At 39.0% G+C, this 26,851-nt stretch overlaps 1 protein-coding gene and 1 non-coding gene across 3 annotated transcripts; one reads left to right on the forward strand and one right to left on the reverse strand.

Moving 5' to 3' along the window:
• Positions 1–4,368: 4,368 nt before the first annotated feature.
• On the forward strand, positions 4,369–4,528 carry LOC131241779 (U1 spliceosomal RNA). The gene has a single exon (XR_009169345.1). It is a non-coding gene; the product is annotated as a U1 spliceosomal RNA (small nuclear RNA).
• A 1,240-nt stretch (positions 4,529–5,768) lies between these two features.
• LOC131240624 (receptor-like serine/threonine-protein kinase ALE2) lies at positions 5,769–26,851 on the reverse strand. 2 transcript variants are annotated; one of them, XM_058238966.1, is made up of 9 exons: positions 26,426–26,851; positions 11,102–11,197; positions 10,666–10,779; positions 10,490–10,585; positions 9,922–10,293; positions 9,569–9,835; positions 7,622–8,008; positions 7,308–7,548; positions 5,769–6,753 (listed from the first exon to the last, which is right to left on the reverse strand). In XM_058238966.1, the coding sequence occupies exons 1-9, from the start codon at positions 26,490–26,492 to the stop codon at positions 6,054–6,056; spliced, it is 2,340 nt and encodes a 779-aa protein (XP_058094949.1). In that variant the 5' UTR covers positions 26,493–26,851; the 3' UTR covers positions 5,769–6,053. The 2 variants fall into 2 exon arrangements, with proteins under 2 accessions (XP_058094949.1, XP_058094950.1); XM_058238967.1 differs by lacking the exon at positions 11,102–11,197 and having other exon boundaries at positions 26,426–26,850.

The raw sequence follows: 26,851 nt of genomic DNA on the forward strand, positions 1-26,851 counted from the left end.
GTCTAAGGAGTATGCAGCTTGCGTGGAACACCCGCGCTCGGGCTCGGTCTTGGTGCGAGGGCGTGGGTATGTGAGGCAATGTGGTTGTAGAGGCGCTAGTAGCACACTTTGCATTTCACATGTCCGCGAACAGGAGCGAGACGTGTGCAACTAAGAGGCTAAGGTAGATGGCTGGAAGGCTAGAGGACTAAAAGATGTTCATCAAAATATATAGAGGCTGGAAAAAGAACTGTTGCAGAGAGTTGTAATTGCTCATGCACTTGATTGCTGACCATGCAAAAATTGCTACATGTTGTTAGCCCAACAGCTAGAAACAGCTAACCAGTGTCTCACAACGGTTACATGAAGCTGCATGTAGTAACCATTACACTACATGCACAACAACTAGAAATTGCCAATAACGCTAGTTTCTCCAACAGCTAGAAAATAGTTAATTAAGATTTATTTCCCTGGACCATAACCCCCAGCCACCAATGGCTATATAAACAAAACCTAGATGAGTTTCCAAACCATCATAACTCATTCCAGCAAAACCCATACGAACCATAGCCACTTCACTCCTAAAGACTGAAGTTCTAGCAATACAACAAGGTTCATTTGAACCATTGCTTGAAAATCAGACCATCATTGTGGTCTAAGAACGGTTCATTTGAACCAGTAGCTGAAGAACAAACTAGTGCAGTGATCTATTTCACACAACTTCTTCTCTCTCTCTTTCTAGGATTTTTCCTTTTATTTTCTACCAGATACTGTATCACAAAGTTCCATTGGTGGGCCTTTGTGTTTGCTGAATGTAGACCCATACCAGACTCGTCATATCCTAGAAGCAATTTGCCTGTAACCTTTTCAGCATACTCAATTTACTTGAGTATGGGCAAATAATGCTTTAAGGACAACATCCCAGACGTGCTTCAACCTGTCCTTATTTTTAGATCATTTTGATTCTTCGGTTTTCATAATTTTATAAAAAATTATTATTTTTGTATTTTTCTCAACATGGGCTTTATCTCTTACAATAACACGTGGTTCAATCAAATCCCGCTATACGGAGACACCAAGGATATTTCTGGTGACATTGTAGGTCCATCTCTTCACAAGACTGCTTGAGAGATGTATTGACGAGGTCCATTCATATGCTAGCACAAGGACGGTGGATTAAGTTCCAATAATAAACTCAAGGAAGTGATTGAGAGGTCTTTTTTTTCACCATGGAGCAGTGCACGGTGAACCTATCATCGAGAGTTCATGTTTCAAAAACCACACCTATAGGGTAATCCTAGCCATCAATAAATAGAAAAAAAAAAAAAATCCTCTCACCATAAATAAATTCTTACTAAACTAGTAGTAAAAAACTGTCCACAGCATAGCTAATATCAAGCTACAAATCCTCAAACAAAAACAAAATATTTACTAATTTTGATAAAATACAATATCAATTAAAAGCAATAGTCACCATATTAACGTCATCATCCATGTTAATGTCAGCCAACATTGAAAATTTTAATATTATTATACATTAGAATTTGATATTTTGCATAGCGAGTGTGTGGACAGAGAAGAGATTATCATTTTATTATAAATGAACGCTCTTGAATTTATAAGTAGAGAAATCTCTTTAGAACAAGAAATAAAATTGATAATATTGTTTGAAGTGTTGCTTACAATGCATCTAATAGCCTTATATAATAAAAATAAACCATAGACCCTAATAAACACTTACTTGAAATAGTAAAAATAATTAAAATTAATAATAATAAGTTATGATTATACAAAAACTCATAAACAACTTCTAAATGACTGGAAAAAGACTTTGAGTCACAATCAAACTCTGAAAATCTGAAAAAATAAAAACTTACTAAACACAGTAAATGTTAACCTAAAACCCTATTTTGACAACGAACAACCAATTATAATAGCTATCATAAGCTAAAATGCATGTTGAGGCCAATATTGCACAATTGGGCCCTTCGGCTCGAATTTGCGATATCTTAGCCATCCATTGGGTTCTCCTCTATCTATCCTACATCAACATTCTAGTTAAAATATAAATAGGTGAATTATGAAATGCCCTCAAATGATGGGGTAAGCAGGTATGGACGTGCCGACGTGCTAAGAAGTTGGGTAATCAAATAATTAGGTAAAAAAGTTCAAATAAAATAAAAGTCTCATATCTGCATCTATTTCTCATCTCTGATGTGTTGGGTAATTAGTAAATGGATATGCATTGCCAACCCCATTGCTATGGGGAAAATGAGAAGGAGATCTATAATATATATGCATGAACTCTTGAATGGTTGAGTCAGTGGCATCCAAGATGTAGATGCCTACCTGCTTGGACTCTCTAATCAGGTGGAGTGAGCTAGAGGACCGCTTTCGTGGCTTTTGGATATGTTCTTGGAGCTTACGCTCAAAAGAATAGGTTAAGCTGCCTTTCTTGGATGGAGCCTCCTTTAAATTCGCCCCTCAAGGGAAAAGAAGCCTTGTTTTTTTTTTAATTTTTTTTTACACACACCCACGCACGCCCTAGTGGGATTTCACCACCTATGGGTATCGAACGGGCCCAGTACCTCATGTTGAAACTTCTCAGAGTTTGCCACTGAGCTGGTTCATAGGGAATTTGAGATGTGACATAAAAGTAGTGTTCGAATTGAATGGAATAAGTGCTTAGGATCATCAACCATCTTGAGTTGGTTATGAATTAATAATAATAATAATAATAATAAGACCTTTCGGTAAGAATGGCATGAATTTAGGAGTGTTTCTTATATCCTGAAGAAGTTACTTCCTATTTTAGTAAGAAGAATGCTCATGTTTGGATGTTATTCACAAATGATACATTCTCTTCTAAATGCTTCCTCGTCAGCGAGGTCCGCCAACATCTCTTTGGCGGATGTTTGGATCACTAGAACCAGCACGACTTAAAAGCCTTTGGAAGGAAACAGCTATGCATGGGAACCTCCAAAAGAGGAAAATGGGCATCTTAAATATTTGCTCCATGTGCTGGAAGGTGTCTGTGATCAGCTATCTTTTCCTTCATTACAAGACGGCTTTTGATGTTTTGGACTGCTTATATTTTGAATTTTGCTTGGGTCTGTTTGGGTTTAATAGAGGACTTTTTAGCAGATGGTTTAAAGGCCCATTTAACCCAGGAGGTAAAAATCCTTGTTGGCACATGCTTTCGTTCGTGATCATGTGCAGAATTCCAAAGGAATCAAAAGTCTCTTTTAAGTCATTCCATCTCACTTAGACCAAGTGAAAACAAAATTAAGATTTTTCATTACGACCTGGGGCCTCGCGTCAAAAACTTTCAAGTCAGCGAGAACTTCTGTCTGCCAAAGAAATTTTCAACGGTAAAGGTTCAATTCACACTGTTTCCTGTGGTGTGGTCCACTTGAGCGTTGGATATGCTTCATATTTACGTTCTAGTCCTCAAATTATCTGCTAAGATGGATGGACGGAGTGGATAAAATATATAAATCACGGTGGGGCCCACATGGCTTACTGCGTACTGAGTCACTCAGTACGTACGCAATCCGCTTCCGATGTTTTCCTAGTTCTACACACCGGGTCCACGCTGTATTCTACACGCGGCACGACCTGACGATTTTGCGGGGGCATCTGATCAGTGCGCAAGGTTGCTTCCAGATGAAAAATGATCCCTATATAGCAATCACACTGATCCGTTCATCAGATGGCCCAGATGTGTATGTTTAATGTGGACCGTCAGAAAAATCCATTAAACTGTGCATTCGTTTCTTAGAAAATCGCCCAGCTCATGTGCGCACCAACCTGATGTTTGCATTAAGTTCGTCTTTACTACCAGATATACTGTATGCATGGACCAGATGCCTGCACACTTTTCCAAATTGCACGTGCGATGTGCGGCTCGTGGGCTCGCACATGCATATGGATTTGTTGCACATGCCCTGGAGAGTACGCTGGTTCATACAAACGTACAAATCGTACACGTGGATGCATGTTTAGCCGTACAAATCGCGTAGGCCCCGTTATCATGGTCATGTCTCCAAAGTCAGATTGATGAAAAGATCATAATCACCAATTAACCAGAAGACTTGGATGTTTTTCATCTGAACCAATCATCCATCATCGATCGTCTACAATATGATTTTAGTGGCATTCTGTTTTTTGACCCATCTATACCTTAGCCTAAAATGTGGTCGGTTTAAATTAAGTTACGTGTATATATAATAATAATGTATACAATTTCTTACTATACATGCATGCACCGTGATTATTATAATAGTATTAATTAAGATCGTTGATATGGGCAGTCCCACATCGGATTAAGAAGAGACAGGTATAAAAGAGAATGTGTTATAAAAGAGAATGGATGTGGAACGTTGATTCATACTTACCTGGGCGGGGTCAATGGGTGAACAGGAAGGCCTATGGCCTAGGTTAGTGACCTCCATTGCACTTTGGAGGGGCACTGACTTAGCATCTCCTCAAGTAGGAGAGTGCACGTCATAATTTGTGGTAGAGGGGGTACGCGTTCGCGCGGCCCCTGCCATTTCAAATCTCAAATCCATTCACTCATCAAGGTCGTCTTTGTGATCAATGGTCCGGATATAGCCCTGGACATTCTAAATGAAATTATCAGCTGTTCTCGTTTGTCTGCTTGACCAATGGACTGGATTCATTGTGCTAATATGTGAGACATGATATTGCCTGACCAAACCCATACCCACGAAATGATATGGATGATGAAAAAGTCTCTCAACAATCAACATACGTGTGGATGCACCTGATCAGCTCGTCCATGTCCGAAATTTTTTTTTTTTAAAACCCATGATTCAAGTAGCCTGCCATATCCCGTTAAATTCCATGCATTCACATGAATCTTGACTTGATATTAATGAGCATTTGTTTCTTTAATTTGCAATGTCATTTGTTTATCCATGTTAGCTGTCCGTTGGGCCACAGCATGGGAATAATATAGAATCACTCCTAAAACCTGTAATGAATGGATTAGATGAAATATATAATCCCTAAAACCTGTAATGAATGGATTGGATGAAATATATAATCCATGGTGCGCTCCACATACCACCTGTTGTTGGCGTTCTCTCTCCAATGTTTCTGTTGTGTGGCCCACCTCAGTTGTGGATCAGGATGAATTTTGGTGTAAGGGCCTAAAATCTATTGGCACAATTGAGTTGACCCAATCTTGCATAGGGTGTATATGATAAATACGACAGTCCAAAAACCCAAAAATGGGACTCTCTCAAGTCGGGCAACTGTAAGACTGGAACGAGTCTTTCCGTACTCGATACTAAATAAAAATATATGGTGTAAGAAAAGAGTGGACCGTTGAACTGCTGCTTATATATAATACAAAGTGGACCATTGTTTTTAACCCACTGTGGACGATGAGACCTCTGATGATTGAGATTTTTTTTTCCCCATGTTAACACCATTGCGTGATCTTACAGACTGGTATGGATCATCACAGGGAGCCACCAGGCGAGAGTCATGCTAGAAAACCTCTATAATAATAAGCTGAGAGAGTAATTAATGCTAGAAAACCTCTATAAAACTAGCATGGTTTTCAGACTGGTGAGAGACTTATTCGGGCTGACTCTTCGTGTTGAAGACAATTGATTCATACAGCGTCCAAGTCAACTCGGATGATTCAAATCCAACTCGTTCTATGGATGAATACTAGTACAAAATTGTAGCAATACAATAGGAAAATTGGTAAAGAAAAATGAGTGCACTGCACACTAGCAATCAAAGTGGACGGTAGATACACAACCAGGCACTGGAATAGAAGTGTCACCTGTATTTAGCACCAAACTCCAAGAAAGAACTCGGCACCTATAATACAAGTGTCCAGATTACATCACCAGCGTATAAGAATGAATCAAGCTTTTCCAAAATTAGAAGCCATGGCCCACTCCTTTTTTCCCTTCCCTTCTACATCACTACAGGGAGACAACACCCACAACAATGCAACTACTACAATACATGATGAAGCAAGCACATCAGAGATCCCTTGAAGCTGTACAATTGAAATAAATTGGAACGGAACCTCAAACCCAGTAGCCATCAAAGCCCGCGCGCCGCCTCGAAAGGAACCCGTGCTCGCTCATACTCCCTCTCAATCGGTAAAAGGCCAGCTTGCTGCGCATGGTCCGTAGGGGACCAGATCTGTTGTACCTTGTTAATGATCCCCCACCCCCAACTATAGTCGATGCTGAAGCCGGCCTGTCTATTATTTCATCCAGTGGGCCTGAGCTGTAATCCATTGTTACAAAGGATGAGGCGTACCCATAAGTCAAACGTGGGGTCCCCCCATTCCACCAACTGCTGCCATGGCCAAGATCGCCCTTAAGGTCACAGTCGGGACTGGACAATTCCTCTTTCTGACTCTGGCAGTCCTTGCAAGTCTCATCGGCATCGTTGTATACAAGCTTGAGCGCCTGTACGACTTCGCCCATGAAAGGTCTCTGAGTCACCTCTGGATGGACACACATTGATGCAATGGCAGCCACCTTTGCCATGTTGTCGAAGTTGTAGTCTGCACACAAGGATGGGTCCACCAGCTGCTCAAGCCCTTCTCTGCTAGTCAGAAGTGGCCGCGCCCACGTCACGAGGTTCTCTTGTCCCTGAGGTTGAGACATGTCGACAGGCTTCCTCCCTGATAAAAGCTCTAGCAATACAACCCCGTAACTGTAAACGTCACTCTTGACAAGTAGATGACCTGTCATTGCATATTCAGGAGCAACATACCTGCAAATCCGCAATTTATGCTTAAATCTGTTACAAGGACACCTATGGCCCCTCTCCACACAGCAAGAAAAAGCTATATTTGGCAATCCAAAGGTCCAAACTGTGATGGTCAAAGGATTGCATGCGGCCGGAATTTTACCCACCAAAGGAAATATAGAAAGATCGAGAAAGGTGAGGCCTACTCAATAGAGCACGAATCCTAATCCTACTCTCACCACACATGCTATGAGATACAGTCCATTCATCAGGTGGCCCACTGTGTATGTCGTGTGATCTGGAAAATCAGGCTGGTCCAGACATCAGGTGGGCCACTAGTGTATGTAAGAAATGGAGATTAAAAATACGCTGATGAAAGAAAAAAAATAGAGGAAGATTAAAAAGAATTGGCCAATGGTTCACATTTTAACATGCACATGGTCCACCAGATGATCAGATGCCTGATTTTCAGGCCACAATATAGACACAGCAGGGCTCATGGTCCACTTGATGAGCATGCTTGGACCTCAGACTCGTGCAAATGATTGAAAATCTAGCAGGGTTCAGAAAGAACATACCCAAATGTTCCCATCACCCGAGTGGAAATATGCTGGCTTCCTTCTGATGCTTCCCTTGCCAAACCGAAATCTGAAACCTTAGGGGTAAAATCATCTTCCAATAGGATGTTACTGGCCTTAAAATCACGGTGTATGACACGAGGGTTGGAATCCTCATGAAGATATGCAAGTCCTCTTGCTGCACCAAGGGCAATCTTCATCCGAGCATCCCAGTCAAGTGACCCCCTTCTCTTGTCAGGACCTGAAACAACAAACTAACGTAACCACAAGAATCCATGGCAAAGAGCATCCATCACGCGTGGTAGAGATCATACCATGCAAGTGGGACTCGACACTTCCATTTCGGACAACCTCATAAACCAAGCAGCGCGTGCGTTCTTCAATGCATATACCGATGAGTTTGACAAGGTTACGATGATGCAAACGGCTAAGCATCTCAACTTCTGCAATAAACTCACGATCTCCATTCTGATCCTCCCTCGTGAGCAACTTAACAGCTACTTCACTTCCATCTTCCATTTCCCCATGATAGACACGTCCAAAGCCACCTTCACCTAAAATCTTCTTGGAACTGAACTTATCTGTGGCCTTCTCAAGCTCTGCCAGCGAAAACGTCTTCACTGAGAGTATGCAAGTAGCCATGGTGGAACTGAGGGATAATGTCGAGCTACCAACACTACTCGATAAAGTGGACTTGATGCCTGCATTAAAAAGAAGAATGAATCAATGTGTTATGAAGAAGAATTACAATGAGAAAATGCATAAAATCTAGGACATCTCTTGTTTGGTAGAAAGGGAGAAAGAGAAAGGGAGAGTTTCAAGGGGGGAAAAAGAGAGAAGGAAACTAATCTTATCCTCACACCATAATTCCAAAATTTCCACTTCTTCATTTGATTTGGTAGGGTCATGCATGCAAACCACTCGATGATGAAACCAATCCAGGTTAACTCGGCCATGTTTGGATGACATTGTAATTTTTAAGCTGCTGTTAGTTTGACTGTTCTATGGAATGCTCCAACAATGCCAAAGCCGAATTGACATAGTTAAAAACTACCATAACCCTCACAGCACAGGTGGGAAGAGTCCTCTTGACGAGAATTGGTGAATCAGTTGCAAGTATGTGAAGCGGCGGCATGTAAAACAATTTCAGACCCAGAAATACTCAGCTCAATTGTGTAAAATGACATATCAAAAATTCAGAACGCGTCATGAAATAATGAAAACTTGCAAAACACTAAGAAGTCTTGAAAGGGATTTTGGTTGGTAAGTACATTGCCAGATTCAAGATAATCAAGGTTTAGTTGCCAACTGTTTAGGCCTTCTTTTCTTTTTTTTTTTTCCTGAAAGGTTAACGAGATACATTAAAAGCTGAAGGAGGAATACAAAGATAGGGGCACGAGGCCCCTAAAATAATGAGCTCGGCCAAAGGATCAGGTCTGCTGGTTGAGGGATAAAATGAAATATTCAACTCCCCAGCCAGGAATCTATTTTCTTTAAGAAAACAATTTGAGATCCCATGGAAGAGATCCATGCCCCTTGACCCAAACACAAATCTCCCTGTGAGGACCTCACCACCATGGGAAGGGATTTAAATTGGCTGTGGATGATACGGGCTACCTCTCAAAGAGAGAAGGAAATGGCTTTAAGCCAAGAAGCAGCTCTTGTAGGTCCAGAAAAGCCAATGGCCAATGAGCCATGCCCGCCCACAAGAAGGCCCCCCAAGTCAAAAAGAGTCATCCCTACTAAGGACAGCAAGTTCCACAAGGAATCTGTGCCCATTGCTGATTGCGATTGACCTGGATCATTGGATGACTGTGATTCAGCAGCAAAATCTCCAATTAGCGGCTGAGATGTCGACTCCAGAAAAAGCTTGGTGACCAGAAGCCCAGGCCAGCAAGTTGTGCTTAACCCATTCCTTGATAAAATAAAATAAAAAGTGCTTAATCTGTTGACAGTTGACTCCACTAGAGGCCGGATGTCTTAAAAAAATGTGGGAGTTCCTTCAAACCAGATCTCCGAGCAAAAGGAGAATGGAACAAACTTCCAGAGACCTTTGAAAGGATCCTCTTTTCAACAGTTCAGACCTCTTTCAGAGGTTTATTGTTCTTAAAATTTTCAGGCTAAACTGTAATCACTTTGACATTAATGTTATTTTCAACCAGTGGCAATGAATTTCTTCACTAAATAAAGCAAATATGTTTGGCATCACAGTTTTTTTTAGCAACACCAGCAACCAAAAACTCAAATATACATGCACTTACCAGATCTTTTAGTAATCGATGAAGTATGTGCAGGACCAACAGCAGTAGATGGTCTCCCAAGTTTCTTGCATCTTAAAAGGATACAGAATGATCCAATGCACATCAAGAAGAGAACGAAAGAAGATAGGACAATAATAGCTACTGTTCTAGCCTTCGTTTTCTGAGCCTTGCTTAGCACATTTGCCATGAAAGGGCGTTCCTGACCTCTTGTGGAACTAATTCCACTGGGACCAATCCCAGAAGACCCCGGCGGTGAGGAAGGAAGACCTGAAAATGGCACATGCAAATGCTATAGTGACATGAAACACAAACAAAGAAAATGTACAGACAGAAACATCAGTAGAGGTTATTACCAGGATAATGGACATATATCACTTCATAATCACCAAACATGGTCATATTGATTGGCACCTTCTTCTGCCAAAATCTCTCATAAGTTAGCAATGCTGTTGTATTATCAAACTTCTCGCCCAATGGCACCAAGTCAATGTTCACTATTGTTTTCCCCTGATCTTGGCTATCAGCGCCAGCACCCATTATCCTCACTTGACTTTGTTTCAGATATGTGCCTGCGGCAATCTCAATTTCTAGCTCTGGGACTTGAGGAAAGACAGCATAGGGAGCTACCCCAAGGTGAAGTTCAACTTGCATGGGGAATACACAACCACAAGGTGAACCAATCGGAGTCGATGTAAGTGGATCCGAACAACTGATTTGATCGCAATCTGTCACAGATTTCAATATCCTAAGTTCATAACCAATGAGATAACCTCTTTTTTCTTTAAATTACTACCATAAAGAGGTAAACAACATAACAGTGAGACATGCTTTTAGCATCCACAGCACAACCAAATAATTTATACAGGCGTTTGGAAATTAACCGGTAGAGCTTCAATACTTCAAACAATTCAAAGTTCAAACCTTGGCCAGGTGAAGGGGTAAATGAGGTTGGTGGGACTGCATGGTGTCTCCTCCTGTGATGTTTTGATATGGTACTTCTCGGACTCTGAGCATGACCTGTAAGAGACGAGCTAAATAATAAATGAATGTAAATGACAGTTACAAGGGCCTGGATATTAGGTTAAGATCATAAGAACCTCGATGTTTAGAAGAAATAGCGGGTGCAGGCGACGGTCCCGAAGAAGGCACAAGTTTCCACATTTCAGGTGGTTCTGTAGGAGTAAGCATTGGACTCATTGGAATTGACCTTGCTGCATAAAAGTACGCTGGCAATCTTAGAAATTATCCAAGGATACTGTATTTGTAAATACAGGAAGCCTGAACACCTTGATTAGGTGATATTAGTGTCAGCGGTTGTGCTGAAGGGTATGCTTGTAGAAGTAAAGTTGAGGCTCAATTACCTAAACAATAATCTCTTACAGAAAATTATCAGAAGGAATATGCCACATGAAACAAGAACAATCATACTGGAACAGGCCATACTATACAAAGAATACATGCAGTTTTGTATGTACGGAACAAAATCTACGTTTATACGATAGAATTCATGGTGGCCGTCAGGAGAATGAAGACCTTGATTTCTGGATAGTAAAAAAGGGTGTCTGCTTGAGGTTTGCATCAGTGTTGCTTTCAAGAGTAAATATGACTGGAGTGAATGAGAAGCAGCTCCTGCAAGCAGAATGTTTTAGAGTTGTTGGTAGGTAAGGTAATATTGCTCTTTTCTTCATTAATAGATTAGTTCTTTTGAAAGAGACAAAACAAACCACTACGCTCCACCGCAAACACCAACCCTAGGTGTCGTTCTTCTGAAAAAAAAAAAAAAAGAGAGAAAGAAAGAAAGAAATTACAAATGCAGCCGGATAGTCTATCCACAAATAAGTTTGCCTCAATATGCACATGATTAATTTAAACCACAAATCAAGGGCTTATGTAGCCGTTCTAAGTGTGACTCGCCTGGGGACCGAAAGCAATATGACTTGCCCCAACTTAGTCGGCTTGGTCCATCTCAATCCTATATCCGTGTGGTGATTTCTCTCGCTTCTGATTGAAACTAATACACCTGGGATGATACCAAGTCATATTGGATGATTTCTCAAACCATGCCACAGACAACAGCCAACAGTCACAGATCTAACCACAGCCAACAGCTAAGAGACATCTGATACTGTTTTAAACAATTGACGAAGGGTTTCAACACCTTTCCAATTGCCGGTACACCATAAATTTGCATCCTTACCATGATCCAGTGGCAGTTTTCTCACGGAGAATGGTTTGGCTAGTAGCACAGAAGGAGACAAGTTTATATGCAGCAGTGGATATCCTGAAGGAGAAAGTGGGTGAGTACCAAGGAATTCGGAATCGGTTACGTATCGGCCGATACGTAACGGTAACAGTCTGGGCCGTTACGCGATACGGGCACCCCCCCGGATTCTGTATGCATAACGGCCGTTATGGGGCATAACGACTGTTACTGCCCCGTAACGGTCGAAAAACGGCCAGTTTTTTTCTTCTTTTTAAGGTCAGATTTTTCACCTTTTTTTTATTATAAATATTTCTTTCTTCCAAACTCTTCCTAAATCATTCTATTGCAATTTTTGACCACTCTTAACTTGAAATTACAGATAAAAACAACTCATATTAAGGATTTTCTTGATTCGAAGCTCCGTGAGTCATTTTTCAGAAATTCCTCAAAAATAGGTATTTATACTTTTTATTCAATGTGTTGCTATTTTAATGGTAGAATATGATGTGTTAATCATAATAGAACATATTAATGTCCATTTTACAAATTGTTGTTGTGATTTTATATTTTTTTATAATTATTTTCTATTTACGCACTATTTTCGGCCATTTTTAAAAAAATTCGAAAAATCAATTTTTATTCAATGTGTTGTTGTTTTAATGGTAGAATATAATGTGTTAATCATAGTAGAACATATTAATGTCCATTTTACAGATTCTTATTATGATTTTATATTTTTTTACACACTATTTTCGGCCTTTTTTTAAAAATTCAAAAAATCAATTTTTATTCAATGTGTTGCTGTTTTAATGGTAGAATATAATGTGTTAATCATAGTAGAACATATTAATGTCCATTTTACAGATTCTTATTCTGATTTTATATTTTTTTCTATTTACGCACTATTTTCGGCCATTTTTTTTCAAAATTCGAAAAATCAATTTTTATTCAATGTGTTGTTGTTTTAATGGTAGAATATGATGTGTTGATCATAGTAGAACATATTAATGTCATTTTACAGATTATTATTGTGATTTTATATTTTTTTTATAATTCTTTTCTATTTACGCACTATTTTAGGCCCTTTTTTAAAAAAAATTCAAAAAATCATTTTTTCCTTAATGTTTTGTTGTTTTAATGGTAGAATATGATGTTTTAATCATAGTAGAATATATTAATGTCCATTTTACAAATTATTGTTATGATTTTATATTTTTTTATAATTATTTTCTATTTACGCACTATTTTCGGCCATTTTTTTTTAAATTTGAAAATTCAATTTTTATTCAATGTGTTACTGTTTTAATTTTAGAATATAATGTGTTAATCATAGTATAACATATTAACGTCGATTTTACAGATTATTATTATTATGATTTTATATTTTTTTTATAATTTTTTTCTATTTACGCACTATTTTCGGCCCTTTTTTTAAAAATTTGAAAAATCAATTTTTATTCAATTTGTTGTTGTTTTAATGGTAGAATATGATGTGTTAATCATAGTAGAACATATTAATGTCTATTTTACAGATTCTTATTGTGATTTTATATTTTTTTATAATTTTTTCTATTTATGCACTATTTTAGGTCTTTTTTTTTTTTAATTCGAAAAATCATTTTTTATTTAATGTGTTGTTGTTTTAATGGTAGAATATGATATGTTAATCATAGTAGAACATATTAATGTCCATTTTACAAATTCTTATTGTGATTTTATATTTTTTTATAATTTTTTCTATTTACGCACTATTTTCAGCCCTTTTTTTAAAAAAAAATTCGAAAAATCATTTTTTATTTAATGTGTTGTTGTTTTAATAGTAGAATATGATGTGTTAATCATATTATAACATATTAATGTCCATTTTACAGATTCTTATTGTGATTTTATCTTTTTCTATAATTTTTTTCTATTTACGCACTATTTTCGGCTTTTAAAAAAAAAAAAATTCGAAAAATCAATTTTTATTCAATGTGTTACTGTTTTAATGGTAGAATATGATGTGTTAATAATAATAGAACATATTAATGTCCATTTTACAGATTCTTATTGTGATTTTATCTTTTTTTATAATTTTTTTTTTCTATTTCGCACTATTTTCGACCTTTTTTTTTTTTGAAAAATCAATTTTTATTCAATGTGTTGCTGTTTTAATGGTACAATATGATGTGTTAATCATTGTAGAACATATTAATGTCCATTTTACAGATTCTTATAGTGATTTTATATTTTTTTATAATTTTTTTCTCTTTACGCACTATTTTCGGCCCTTTAAAAAAAAAAAAATCAAAAAATCAATTTTTATTCAATGTGTTGTTGTCTTAATGGTAGAATATGATGTGTTAATCATAGTAAAACATATTAATGTCCAATTTATAGATTCTTATTGTGATTTTATATTTTTTTATAATTTTTTTCTATTTACGTACTATTTTCGGCCCTTTTTTAATTCGAAAAATCAATTTTTATTCAATGTGTTGCTATTTTAATGGTAGAATATGATGTATTAATCATAGTAGAACATATTAATGTCCATTTTACAGATTCTTATTGTGATTTTATATTTTTTTAATATTTTCGAATTAGTGACTTTATGTTTATATTTTCTTATATTGGACAGGTTTTGGAGCTTCTTAGGATTTAGAACATAAAATTATCTCTATTGATTAGATTCTGAAAATTGTATATAAATTTAGAATAGCGAGTAGACTCACAATCTCACATAGACATAAGTCATATCTAATCTATATCTAGTATCTACCTGAAATGTCTGAGTCTGGCCAACAAGTGAGGATATTGGATGATAACATTATCAGAAGGTTAGTAGTACTAGGCACCAAATGAAGTGCAACTATTGTGATAGACTAGTAACTGGTAGAATTACACGTCTTAAACAACATTTGGCACATCGAAAGGCTCAAGTTGCGGGATGTACTAGAGTACCGAAAGAGATAATGATTTTAATACAAGCCAGTCTAGATGAGTCGAAGGTTAAACGAGCTGCTAGACAAAAGAAGAAAGATGTTTGGTCCTGTATATATGGGCGTTCGTGATGAAGATATTACTGATTCTGACGAAGATTCAAATCGGAAATTAGTTATAGCTAGGAAAGAGAGCTTGCGTCTAGCTCGTGAAGAGGAAGAACATCGCCGCATGTTTGGCACGAATAGGTCAATACGTGATACCGGGGGTGGGGGGAAGTGGGACTGGGAGTGCGACTACTTCTGCAGGGGGGGTAGGTTTGGTGGGTTACGACGTATGTTTGGGAGTTGACGAGAGACATCTTCACGTGATGCCCCTATACATTTGGATGAAGAAGTAAATGAGCCTAGGAGACCCTCTATTGATCCAATCCTGTTTAGGAAAGAATCAACTAAACAAAAGAATATAAAACAAATGTAGAGTAGAACTTCCGTTAAGAAGCTAGGTAGGGCAATAACAAAGTTATTTATACATGCCAACATACCTCCTAACGCGGCCAATTCTCCATATCGACATGTGGTAGTTGATGCAACAGCAGAAACAGGTGAAGGAATTAAAGCTCCCACAGCTAGGGATATTAGGGGGAAATGGACAGAAGCAGAGTATGCGGACGTGAAAGCGTACATGGCTACCTTTAAACCTGTATGGCAGGCTAGAGGATGCACGATCATGTGTGATGGTTGGACTGGCCCAACCAGACGCAGCATGATCAACTTCATGGTGTACTGCCACTTAGGAACTATATACCACAAGTCAATTGATGCCTCAGACATAACAAAATATTCTAATTATATTATTGGACTAATGGATAAAGTTGTGAATGAGATTTGAGAGGAGAATGTAGTGCAGATTATAACAAATAATGAAGCATCATATAAGCTTGCAAGGCATAAGTTGATGAAAACGAGACTACATCTTTTTTGCTCACCATTTTATTGATCTTATATTGGAAGATATTGGGAAGAAAAAGAATGTTAAGGAAATAGTCAAAAGGGTAAGAAAAGTGACGAATTTTATTTACAACCATAATCAAGTAGTCGCAATAATGAGGAAGTTCACGAAAGGACGAGAGTTGTTGAGGCCTGCGATGACTAGATTCGCAACAAACTTTATAGCATTAGAGAGTTTATACCAACATAAGGGAGAGTTAAGTGAGATGTTCGCTTCCCGATATTAGCTCAACACAAATATGGGCAGAAGACATCAGGGACACCGGTTGAAGTTGCGAACACCATACGGGATAATAAATATTGGAAGAGGGTCAAGTCGATCCTAAAGGTGATGGAGCCACTAATGAGGGTACTCTGTCTTCTTGAAACCGACAAAGCACCTACCATGGGCTTTCTATACGATGCCATGGATAAGGCAAAGTTGGCAATTTAATGTGATTGTAGAAGCTGAGAGTCTTATTGGAGGATGATTAACAAGAGATGGACAAGACAACTCCATCACGATCTTCATGCAACAGGTTACTACCTAAATTCTAGGTACAAATACGCCCAATCATTTATTGCGGATAATGAAGTTCGTGTGGGGCTAAAGAATGTGATAAAGAGATTAGATCCTGACTTAGATATGCAAATAAAGGTGTTAAATGAATTAGATACATTTGGAAATCGCCTGTGTAGCTTTGGAGATGCTCTTGCACAGCATACAATATCTAGGTTGCAACCGGCCGAATGATGGATGAATTTCGGAGAGAGTATGAAGGCTCTTTAAAAAATTGCGGTAAAAGTTTTGAGCCAGACAACATCTTCTTTTAGCTGTGAAATGAATTGAAGTTGTTTTGCGCTTATTCATTCAAATAATAAGAATAGATTGCAGACTAGGACATTGGATAGACTTGTCTTCATGCTCTACAATATGAAGCTAAGAATGCGATGACATCATATGAGCATTACAGCCGTCGATGACACAGACTACTGTCCAATAAACTTGGACAATATTTACGAAGATGATGACCCGCTTCTACCTTGGTTGGAAATAAGGGAAAAACAAATTGAAGAGGATAGTGAAGAATTGAAAATTAATGACCCACTACTACACACAGCACAATAAGAGAGTCATGCAAATGTGTTGGACCCGGTAAGAGAGGCAGCTTTTATACCAGGTATGGCTCAAGATCAACAAAAGAGTACGAGCAGTGGTAGGTCTAATGGTGGATGAATTTCGAAGAGAGAACGAAGGCTTCCAAAAAATTGCAGTAAAAGTTTTGAGCCAGATAACATCTTCTTCTAGCTGCGAAAGGAATTGGAGTTATTTTGTGCTTATTCATTCAAAGAATAAGAATAGATTGCAGACTAGGACATTGGATAGACTTGTTCAGCACACCATATAGTCGTCTACAAATTGTGATGCTGATGAACATCGACAAGGTAGTACACGAGGTCAAACTTATGAGTGTACTGAGTCACGATACAGCCAGCAGGAAAAGGGTAGGTCTAGTGGTGCACCGGGTCCAAGAGGTCCGGAACATCAGCAGGCTCATGGTCCTAGTTATCATGGTGGATATTCTTATGGCCAATTGGATTATGATTATAGTTATACTAAGCTTGTTCCATCACATTCATCTTGGAGTAGTCCTTCCAATCCGTATCCATATGATTATAGATATCCAGATCCAAATCCAAGTTACTCATCACAGACACACTCTCAATCTCAAGATTCTCAACAGCCTGAGTACGGGCACCAGTATGGCTATTCGACGGGCACTGGTGGATATCCTTACTCGGGGTCGGAGTCGTTACCTAGTCAGGATCAGTCATCATCTGGTTTCGTTGATCTACTATTTCCTTCTGGCACTGGATATTATGGATATACAGTACCTCCACCTATTGGACAGCTTCAGCCTGATGATGACGATGACGATGATGTAGAGGTCGAGCAACCACAAAAAAGCAAATTTTCATTTTGGTGGTGACCTGTGATTGTAAGTATATATTTGTATTAAAGTAAGTATTTGCAGCAGACAAAAGTATTATTACAAGCAGCTAAGCACACACTTGACACTGCTGAACTTGTATTTAAAATAACTCCCCTGACAATCAATCAAGTAATCATTAATCAAGTTGCAGGGAAGTATATCAGACACTACTAATTTTATTTTTTAAAATATTCTTGACTTGAGGATGATAGGTCACAAGACAGTATCACAGTCACAGCCACAAGTACGTTAAATTGTTAATAACTTAATATAGAATAAATTATGAAAAATAATTGCAAACACCAACACATGTAAGATATTTTCATATTACATTCATTCTAATATATCTATCATTGATAATAGATAGTTAGAAAATTAAATATATGAGTTTTACAGTCAAATCCAGGTTGTCTGGTTCATAAATTCATAAGACAGTCTGATACAACTTCTCACCAAAGAGTGGACCGTTACACCACCACAAACATGCTCCAATTTATAAATGAATGCATATTTAGAATGCTTAGAATATTCCGGATTTAATCCATATTTTTTCATATTTTTTTTTGGCAAAAATAAATAAATTTTGCACCGTTACGGGCCATTACGCCCCTGTATCGCCGTTACACCCCCGTGTCTGTATAGGTAACAGTAGGTACTGTTACGCCAACTGATACTGATACGAAATACCTTGATGAGTACAAGCTTCATAAACCAGCAAGAACCCCTGATGATCTGGCATGTTAAATGTAAGTTCTAAGGAACTTGTCTGTTTCTAGATGTACCAAAACTGTTAATCTGATACAGGTAAATTTACTAACATGTAAATTTCTTCTTCTTCTTCTTCTTTTTTAATGAAAAGTATGTGAATTTCCTATTCGAACTAAATAGTCTAAAAAGAAATGCTTAAATGCATCAAAGACTAGTTTTGACGAGGGATGAACCAAAGCATTGGAACTAGGCCAAGACAACACATCTGCTTATAGCTTCCAAGAGCTTGCGCATGTAATCATGATGATTAGGATCCACATGAGTCACAACCTTGGGTTTTTCTGCACAAAGCTGCCTCCTTGAGAGCAGTGTACAGGTGCATTCTTTATGTCACTGATGTATCTCCTGGTGGAAAGAACTAGAACAATGAGTATATTGCAAATATGTCTCACCAACTTTCTTTACCAAATATCCTGTGTGAATCAGGTACACAACTGCCTTTTTTCAATGGTAACCAATTTCATTATAGAAATTCCGTTGTATTCTTTCTTGTATGGATAGTAGTGGGCCTGGCCTGTTTCTTTGCCTTGCCTCCTTTTTTTTTTTCTTTTTTCTTTTTAAAAGTTTCGTTTTGTCTTTGTTTTTTTCTTCAGGTTGTAGCTGTTGTCGCCCATTTCTCTTTTTGCCTTTGGTGTTTTTCTTTTACTAAATTTTGTTAATCTTCAAAAAATGTGTGTGTGTGTGTGTGTAAACAAGAAAATGAAACAGCTTAGCAAGGGGAAAGGAGGACAAGACAGTGAGTGATCCTTTGTTCCTCATGTTAGTACAAGGTGGCCAGCCAGGCCATTTCCAAGTGTGGAAATCTTTTGTGGAAGCTGGTCCCTTTCGTGTTTGTTTGGTGACATTTGGAGAGAGAACATTCGGGACTATTTGAAGGCAAAGCGCTAGCTATGGGCTCTGTTACCCGAGCTGTTGCCTCCTTGGCTTTTGGGCGGGCCTGGGATTGTCCTGTCTACACTCAGGAGACACTAGGTCTATATTGTATTAAGATGATCAGCTCGCTTGCATTGTTTTCACTTTTTTGCTTGTTTTTTGCTGCTTTTTTGTTGTCTTTTAGGCAGGGTGATGAGAGGGTCACCCTTTTTCCGTACTTGTATCATTTCTTTTTGGGTTATGAATTTTGTCATAAAAAGTGATCCACTCATCACTCCCTCTTTTGCAAGGGTATTTCCAATCCCTTCGCTTCCCTCAATACATTTGAACCAATTACATTTAACTAGGGAGTGAGAAATCTAATTTCCGAAACAACAAAAGCAATGCTCCATGGCCCCAGATCCAATGAAGAGACCCATTCAGTCACACATGAAGAGTCTCCTTCAATGAGCAAAAGATGCTCGGGCCCTCGTGAAGAGCTAGAGCCTACACCGCGTTTAAATGGACCAGAGCAAACAACCTGGAATAGGTCAGAATAATTTCTCCCCTATCATTTCTTTAAAAACTGCTATATCTGGAAGAACTGGGATTACCCAAAGAGCACCAATCAAAATTAAGCTTCCAAGCTCCGGCTGGAGGATTTCTTTATGATCAGCAACAAAGATTCTAGTAAGAAGGAAAGAGGATTCTATACATTAAAGGAAATGAATAAGAATCATCTTCAAACACGTGCCTGGTCACCCCGTTGGCCAGGTTATCTGCCACAAATTAGCGTCAGTGGGAACTAGATTGAAGGAAACAGAGAAAGGAGCAATGAGCCCTCTGATTAAAGGAAACAGAGAAGCACTTCCAACGAACTCAAGAAGGCACATTAGCCAAGGACATAGCAAACTTGGAGTCTCCTTCAGCAATGAGACTAAAAAGCCAGTAGCATTTTCAGTCATGCATAAGCTAGTGTTGATAGCTTCTAGTTCTGCTAGGCCGAAGGACAAATCCACTGAGGATTGTTCTATTCTTTGAGGACCATGACTGATGTGGCACTCCAGTCCCTTAAGAACTCAAGCCTAGACGCTCCTTTGAATTCAGGCCTCAGAAAAGCATGGCCAAGTACTATGGACTTGATTCTTTTTCATAAAAGACTTGCCCACATGAATCTCACTATCGAAGAATCTTCAATTCCCTTCTTTCCACAAGCCTCACATAATAGCACAAGGTTTCATGGACCAGTTAATGCTTAGACGACTGGTGATGGGTTGACTGACCACCCTCAATTATTTCCCCCATGGAGTTGCTTAGTACCCGATTATACTGAAAAGCTCAAAGACATTATTCCACTGCTCCTTGGCTGCCCTACAACGGATAAGGAAGTGACCAATTGATTCCTCATCTCCCAAATAATGCAACACGCATTTGGGAAGGAAAATTCTCCTTTGCATAAGTTATTTGAGATGAAAATCTTGTTGGTGGGATTTAACTAGGTGAAAGCCTCCACCCTATGACGAACAAGATGGCTCCACGCATTTTGCGCATGGTGCGGCTTCCTTGGGGCAATGAACAAGAGACTGGAAAAAAACCTTAGTAAAAAAGCACAACCAAGTCCCCTAAAGAACTGAGTCCTATATGCTCCTTTGAATTCAGGCCTCAGAAAAGCACAACCAAGTACCATGGACTTCATTCTTCTTCTTCTTCTTCTTCATTTTTCTTTTTTCTTTTTTTTTTTGTAAAATACTTGCCCACATGAACCTCGCTATCGAATAATCTTCAATTCCATTCTTTCTACAAGCCTCACATAATAGCACAAGGTTTCATGGACCAGATAATGCTTAGACAACTAGTGATGGGTTGACCGACCACCCTCAGTGGAGTCGCTTAATACCCGAACTTAAATTGAAAAGCTCGGAGAGATTAAACCACAACTCCTTGGCTGCCCTACAATGGATGAACAAATGACCAATCGATTCCTCATCAACCAACAAATGTAGCACATATTTGGGAAGGAAAATCCTCTTTTGCATAAGTTATTTGAGATCAAAATCTTGTTGGTGGGGTTTAACTAGTTGAAAGCCTCCACTATATGATGAATAAGATGATCCCACGCATTTTGTGTGTGGTGCAGCTTCCTTGGGGGAATGAGCAAGAGACTGGAAAAAAAAAAAAAAACAACTTAGCATAAAAGCACAACCAAGTCCCTAAAGAACTCAATCCTAGACACTCCTTTGAATTCAGGCCTCAAAAAAGCACAACCAAGTACCCTGAGCTTCATTCTTTTTTTCATTTCTTTTTTGTAAAATACATGCCCACATGAACCTCACTATCGAATAATCTTCAATTAACTTCTTTCCACAAGCCTCACATAGGGGTTGTCCATACGGTCAGCCTATAGGCTCGCACATGTGGTCGTACGGTCACATGTGTGGGCCGTTGGCTAGGGTTTTGGGGTCCTCAATCATTAGGTTCGGTTGGGGTTGAAGTTGGATGATGATAAGTTGAAGAAAAAGATAATTTGGATGGGAAAGAAGAAAGATGATGTTTGAGAAAATACATCTTTTGAATAGAAAGGAAGAGAGAAGAAAGATGAACAATGGAAAGCCTCACCTATGTTGAATAAGGAATGGAATCATACCACACCCAAGCTCCAAATCACATGAAGAAGAGAAAATTGGTGATGATCTCCCCATCCTTTGGTAAACCATGCATGGTGCTCTGATGTCCTTGTTGGAATATTTGGTTGAATTAAATAGACTATTAAAAATCGAGAACCAAAAAAGGAAAATAAATTTTGAAAGAGAAGAACTTATTGAATTGAGTCGAGGCGTGACTGAGTCACTCGGCTTGAAATCGAATTTGCTCCCCTTGGACAGCGTCCCAAGTGCAACAGGTTTCCAGAGCAATCGACCTCCAGGATACAACGACTATGACCCGGTCCCAGCGGTGCACTCACTGTACACGGGCTCGAACCACTTGCAGTTTAATCCGAAAGTGCTGAGTTGACTCAGCGATGAACTCAGTAAAATTCTTAAAATTATATCAGAGAGAGTTTTGTAAGAGATAATAATTTCGTATATTAAAACTAGAATCGGTAGTCTTTATATAGACTCCGAAGTGGTGCATAAGCACCCTTTACAAAAGGTTAGGTCCGTTGGGTTTAAACCCAACAGGGGCGACCAACCGGAAGGGACGCATCTCTCTGGTTTAAAACGAAAAAGCGCAAATGCGAGTACACTCCCGCATATACAGTCCTGCGAGTACCCATACAAACACCCACGCGAGTACACACACACCGCACCCGCACCCGCGCCCGCGCCCAGCCCGTCCCGTCCCGTCGCGTCGCGCACGCGCACGCGCATACGGACTCGGCTCGGCTCGGCACGGTATGGCTTGACTCGGCGCCCGCGCGCGTGTGTGGTCAATGGCATAGATTAGAGCTATTGGCATAGCCCCCCCACAGGACCAAATTCACATGCCCCCTGAAAGGGGCTCAAGCCCTAGGCAAAAAGACTATCTTATATACAAGATAGTTTACAATGTCAAATTCGATGTGGGACAAAATCCACAACTCAAAAGTACTACAACTTTTCAAAAATGGAGGGAAATCACCGAAAATTTGAAAATTCAAATTTAATACCATTTTAAAACAAAATACAACAGTCCTCAACAATAAACAAATCCCTCATGGCAATGAACAAGAGACTGGAAGAACACCTTAGTAGAGAAATCACCATAGTAGAGAAATCACCATCCTACCATGTTTTATGGTCTTCCTTGTTGGAATCAATATAAACATACTCCAACAAACCTATAAGTGCTTTGAAGCCTTCAATCTCCTCGCCAAAGAACTTGCACGCATCTGTCACCAGTCATGATGGATCCAATCTGCGTAGCTAATGAAAGAATACACAAAAAAGAATTGGCCATGCAGGACACAACTGCCATTGCTACCGCAACTTTAACAAAAAAAAAAAAAAAAAACCTCTCCTAGTTTCTCATTAAATAAATAAATAAATAAAACTTTACCTCAAGTAAAACATAAAATAGTTCAAAAATAATAAATTAAATGAGAAAAACTACTCAAAACAAATAAATATAAATTATTCTAAACTATTCATGGGCAATGGGGTGATCAATGATTAAGATGGGTCACGATCAAGAGTGGTTCAAAGGCCCGCGCGATCCAACAGTCCAATCGATGCGGGCACTCAATCCAATGGTCTAGACTCAAGAATGCAGCCTACATGCATCTTCCTAGTGTAGAGTATTCGAAGATGCATCAAACGCGTGTGGGGTCTTCAAAATGATCCACTCGGGCCCAAGTAGCGGTCATCCATCCAGAGGAAAATTAGTGATGATCTCCTCATCCTCTGGTAAACCATGAATGGTGCTCTGATGTCCTCGACAATAAACAAATGACCATCGATTCCTCATCTCATGTGGGGTCTTCAAAACGGTCCACTCGAGCCCAAGTAGCAGTCATCCATCCAGAGGAAAATTGGTGATGATCTCCCCATCCTCAACAATAAACAAATGACCAATCGATTCCTCTTCTCCCAAAAAATGTATCACACATTTGTGTTGTTGTTTTGGGGAGGTGATGTTAACCATCCCTCCTTATGGCAATGAGCAATCACCATCCTACCATGTTTTATGGTCTTCCTTGTTGGAATCAATATAAACATACTCCAATAATCCTATAAGTGCTTCGAAGCCTTCAATCTCCTCACCAAAGAACTTGCACGCATTTGTCACCAGTCACGATGGATCTAGCCTATGTAGCTAATGAAAGAATACACAAAAAAAGAATTGGCCATGCAGGACACAACTGCCATTGCTACCGCAACTTTAACATCCAACCTAATGATCAGTCGCCACTTTGACTCTCCACAAGAATGTTCAACCTCAATGGAGTTCAATTAAGTAAAAAAGGATCGCATGATAGTGACACAGAGGACAAAAGATCACAAGGGTGTCATAATCAAGCTGGTCTAGGGATGATTCATATGCTTCTTCTTTTTTTCACATTTCTTAATTCACCATCTTTTCCTGCAATGAGAACACGTTAATGGATCTACCACAATTCAAACATGCGCCACTGGGTCTTGGATCTTGTTACTTTTGTAAGACAAACATGTATGTTTAAAATTTTACAACCACTTGCTCAAACACATAGCAAGAGAATTGCCTTGACAAACTTTCCCCAAGCAAGCCTTGAAGGTCAGGCCACAAGTGAGTTGCAGGATACCCAATCATCAAGAATAACACTCACAGGGTTTGGAACGCTGAAACAAAATAACAGAACAAATGTCGATACAGCTTATTGATGATGCATTGCTTCACTCAAGTCTTGCATTGGCATATTCACTAACCACAGTTCAGTATACAATGTCTAGAGAAAAGTTGCTTTCCAAAGATAGCTTTTTGAACTTTCAAGAACTACTCTAAGAGTCTTAACATTATTTGAACATCTTCGCATGCATGTGTGAAGACAGAAGAGTAAATAAATATATAACATATAACTAAAAGCTAAAACTCCTCACACATATCCAACTATCACCCTTTACACATATATAGCCAAAATTTAAGAGCACCAACTAAGACTGATTTGACTACTAATATTTCCTACTTCAACTACACAATACCTGAAAATAACCATAGACTCATGACTAACCATAATATGTACAAAAAGAAAAAGGAAACACTTAAAACCAGCTAGACCAATGATTGTAAACCAACACACTGACCAACTCTACTCAATCAAACTCCCCAATCAACTTTTTTATTAAGGGTAGTCAAACTGCTCAATCAACTTACTTCTAACTTAACTCACACTTTGAGTAATCCACTGCTAAACCAACTTGAATAATCCTAAGATAATTCAAACAGAGAAAGCTAACCAACTCATCTCTCAAAAAAAAAAAAAAAAAAAGTATGCTAGCCAATTCAACTATGCCCAGTCATACCCTAACTTCTAGTTTGGTCCACATCTGGGACCCATCTGATGCATGTGCTAGAGTGTGCAGTGACATTCAAGGTATGCAAAAAGGGTTACGTAATGGCTGTATGGCCGTTACAGAGACAATGGTGGTCCGTAACAGGGCCAATATAAGTTTTTTTTAAAGGCTGTAGCAGCTGTTAAGGCTGCCCGTATTGTAAGAGTAACAGCGGTGGCGTTACAGCCACCATTACCATTATTGAATACTTTGGTAACATTAGAAGAACACCCCTTTGACAATGCCCCCAAGAAGCCCAATCACTCAACCAAACACCTCTCTCATAAAAATAAAAAATAAAAAGACCGAAGACCCTTTAAGCACTTTCTTCATTTATGAATCCATGTAATGAGATAAAGAAAATTTGAAGAAGTGAAGCAAGTAATGACAAAGAAGACAGATACATAGACAATATCCTAATGTATTTCCTTTGCATCGACATTGCTGATTGAATATAATCATCCCATATTTGCAATATCCGGACAAACAGAACATGAACTACTGATTTACTGAACTACATGGATCTAGTTCAAGGTGTGCTTGGATATCCTTGGGATTTGGGATGGAACAGGCATATTTTCCCCAAATTGTGAATTGAGCCAGGACCCAATTCTACCCCCAAAATAACTTTTGGGGCCTACCCAAACGCCTACACCTTCGGAACTGTATTACATGGACTTCTATTCCCCCCCAAATCCATTCTGTATCTGTTAGAAAGCCAGCGCGAATGGGGGTTTTATCAATTGGGTGGGGCATAAATGCCACATTCTCAAGATCTTTGGCTCAATGCCACCATATCCAAGCAAAAAGAAGGTGTTACTAATTCAATAGATGTAGAAAGAGTTCCTGAGAGCTCCGATCAAATTTATGGGTAAAAGCTTTTACAATGGGGTATGATGTAAGAGTGGCAGTCGTGAGATTGTGACACCGACAGCGACCGCCTGAGCAAGAAGAATTCAATACATCTTCTTGTTCAGTCGATTTACTTTTTCTCTTTTAATACATGCCTGAATCTCGACCCGCATGGAAAGCTACGCTCAAGATTCTAAAATTACTGTAATTGGGTGAAAAAAAAAGAAAAAAAAACAGCAACAAGAACTGAAAACAAAGAGCTTCGGACGTACCGTGAGAAGATGAAATGGAGTCAAGGAGATAAGGAAGCAGCAGCAGCAGCTGAAACGGCATCCGCATTTTCTCTCACCGACAGCAGTGCTTGTCATACACCATCTTCAGAAGCAGAGACGGAGACCGAGGGAGACGGCGACGGGTTTACAGCGAAAGTCGGTGGGATTTCTGGAAATGCCCTCCTGCTCTTGGCGGAATTGTTCATTACCTTCCGTCCCTGGCGCGAATGCAGGCATGGCGACGACAGAGGAGCGTTTGGAGAGCATGAGATCATGAAAACCTAATCCGGAGGGGCCAATGCCGGTGGGATTGAGAGAGGAAGATAGAGATTCTCAGATCCATGAGATAGATAAGGAAGAGAGGGGGGTTTTAGGTTAGAGAGAGAGAGAGTAGATCTTGTGAAGAGAGAGAGAGAGAGGGATTAG

The sequence above is a fragment of the Magnolia sinica genome, chromosome 3 (assembly GCF_029962835.1).
Source record: "Magnolia sinica isolate HGM2019 chromosome 3, MsV1, whole genome shotgun sequence".
NCBI lineage: Eukaryota > Viridiplantae > Streptophyta > Magnoliopsida > Magnoliales > Magnoliaceae > Magnolia > Magnolia sinica.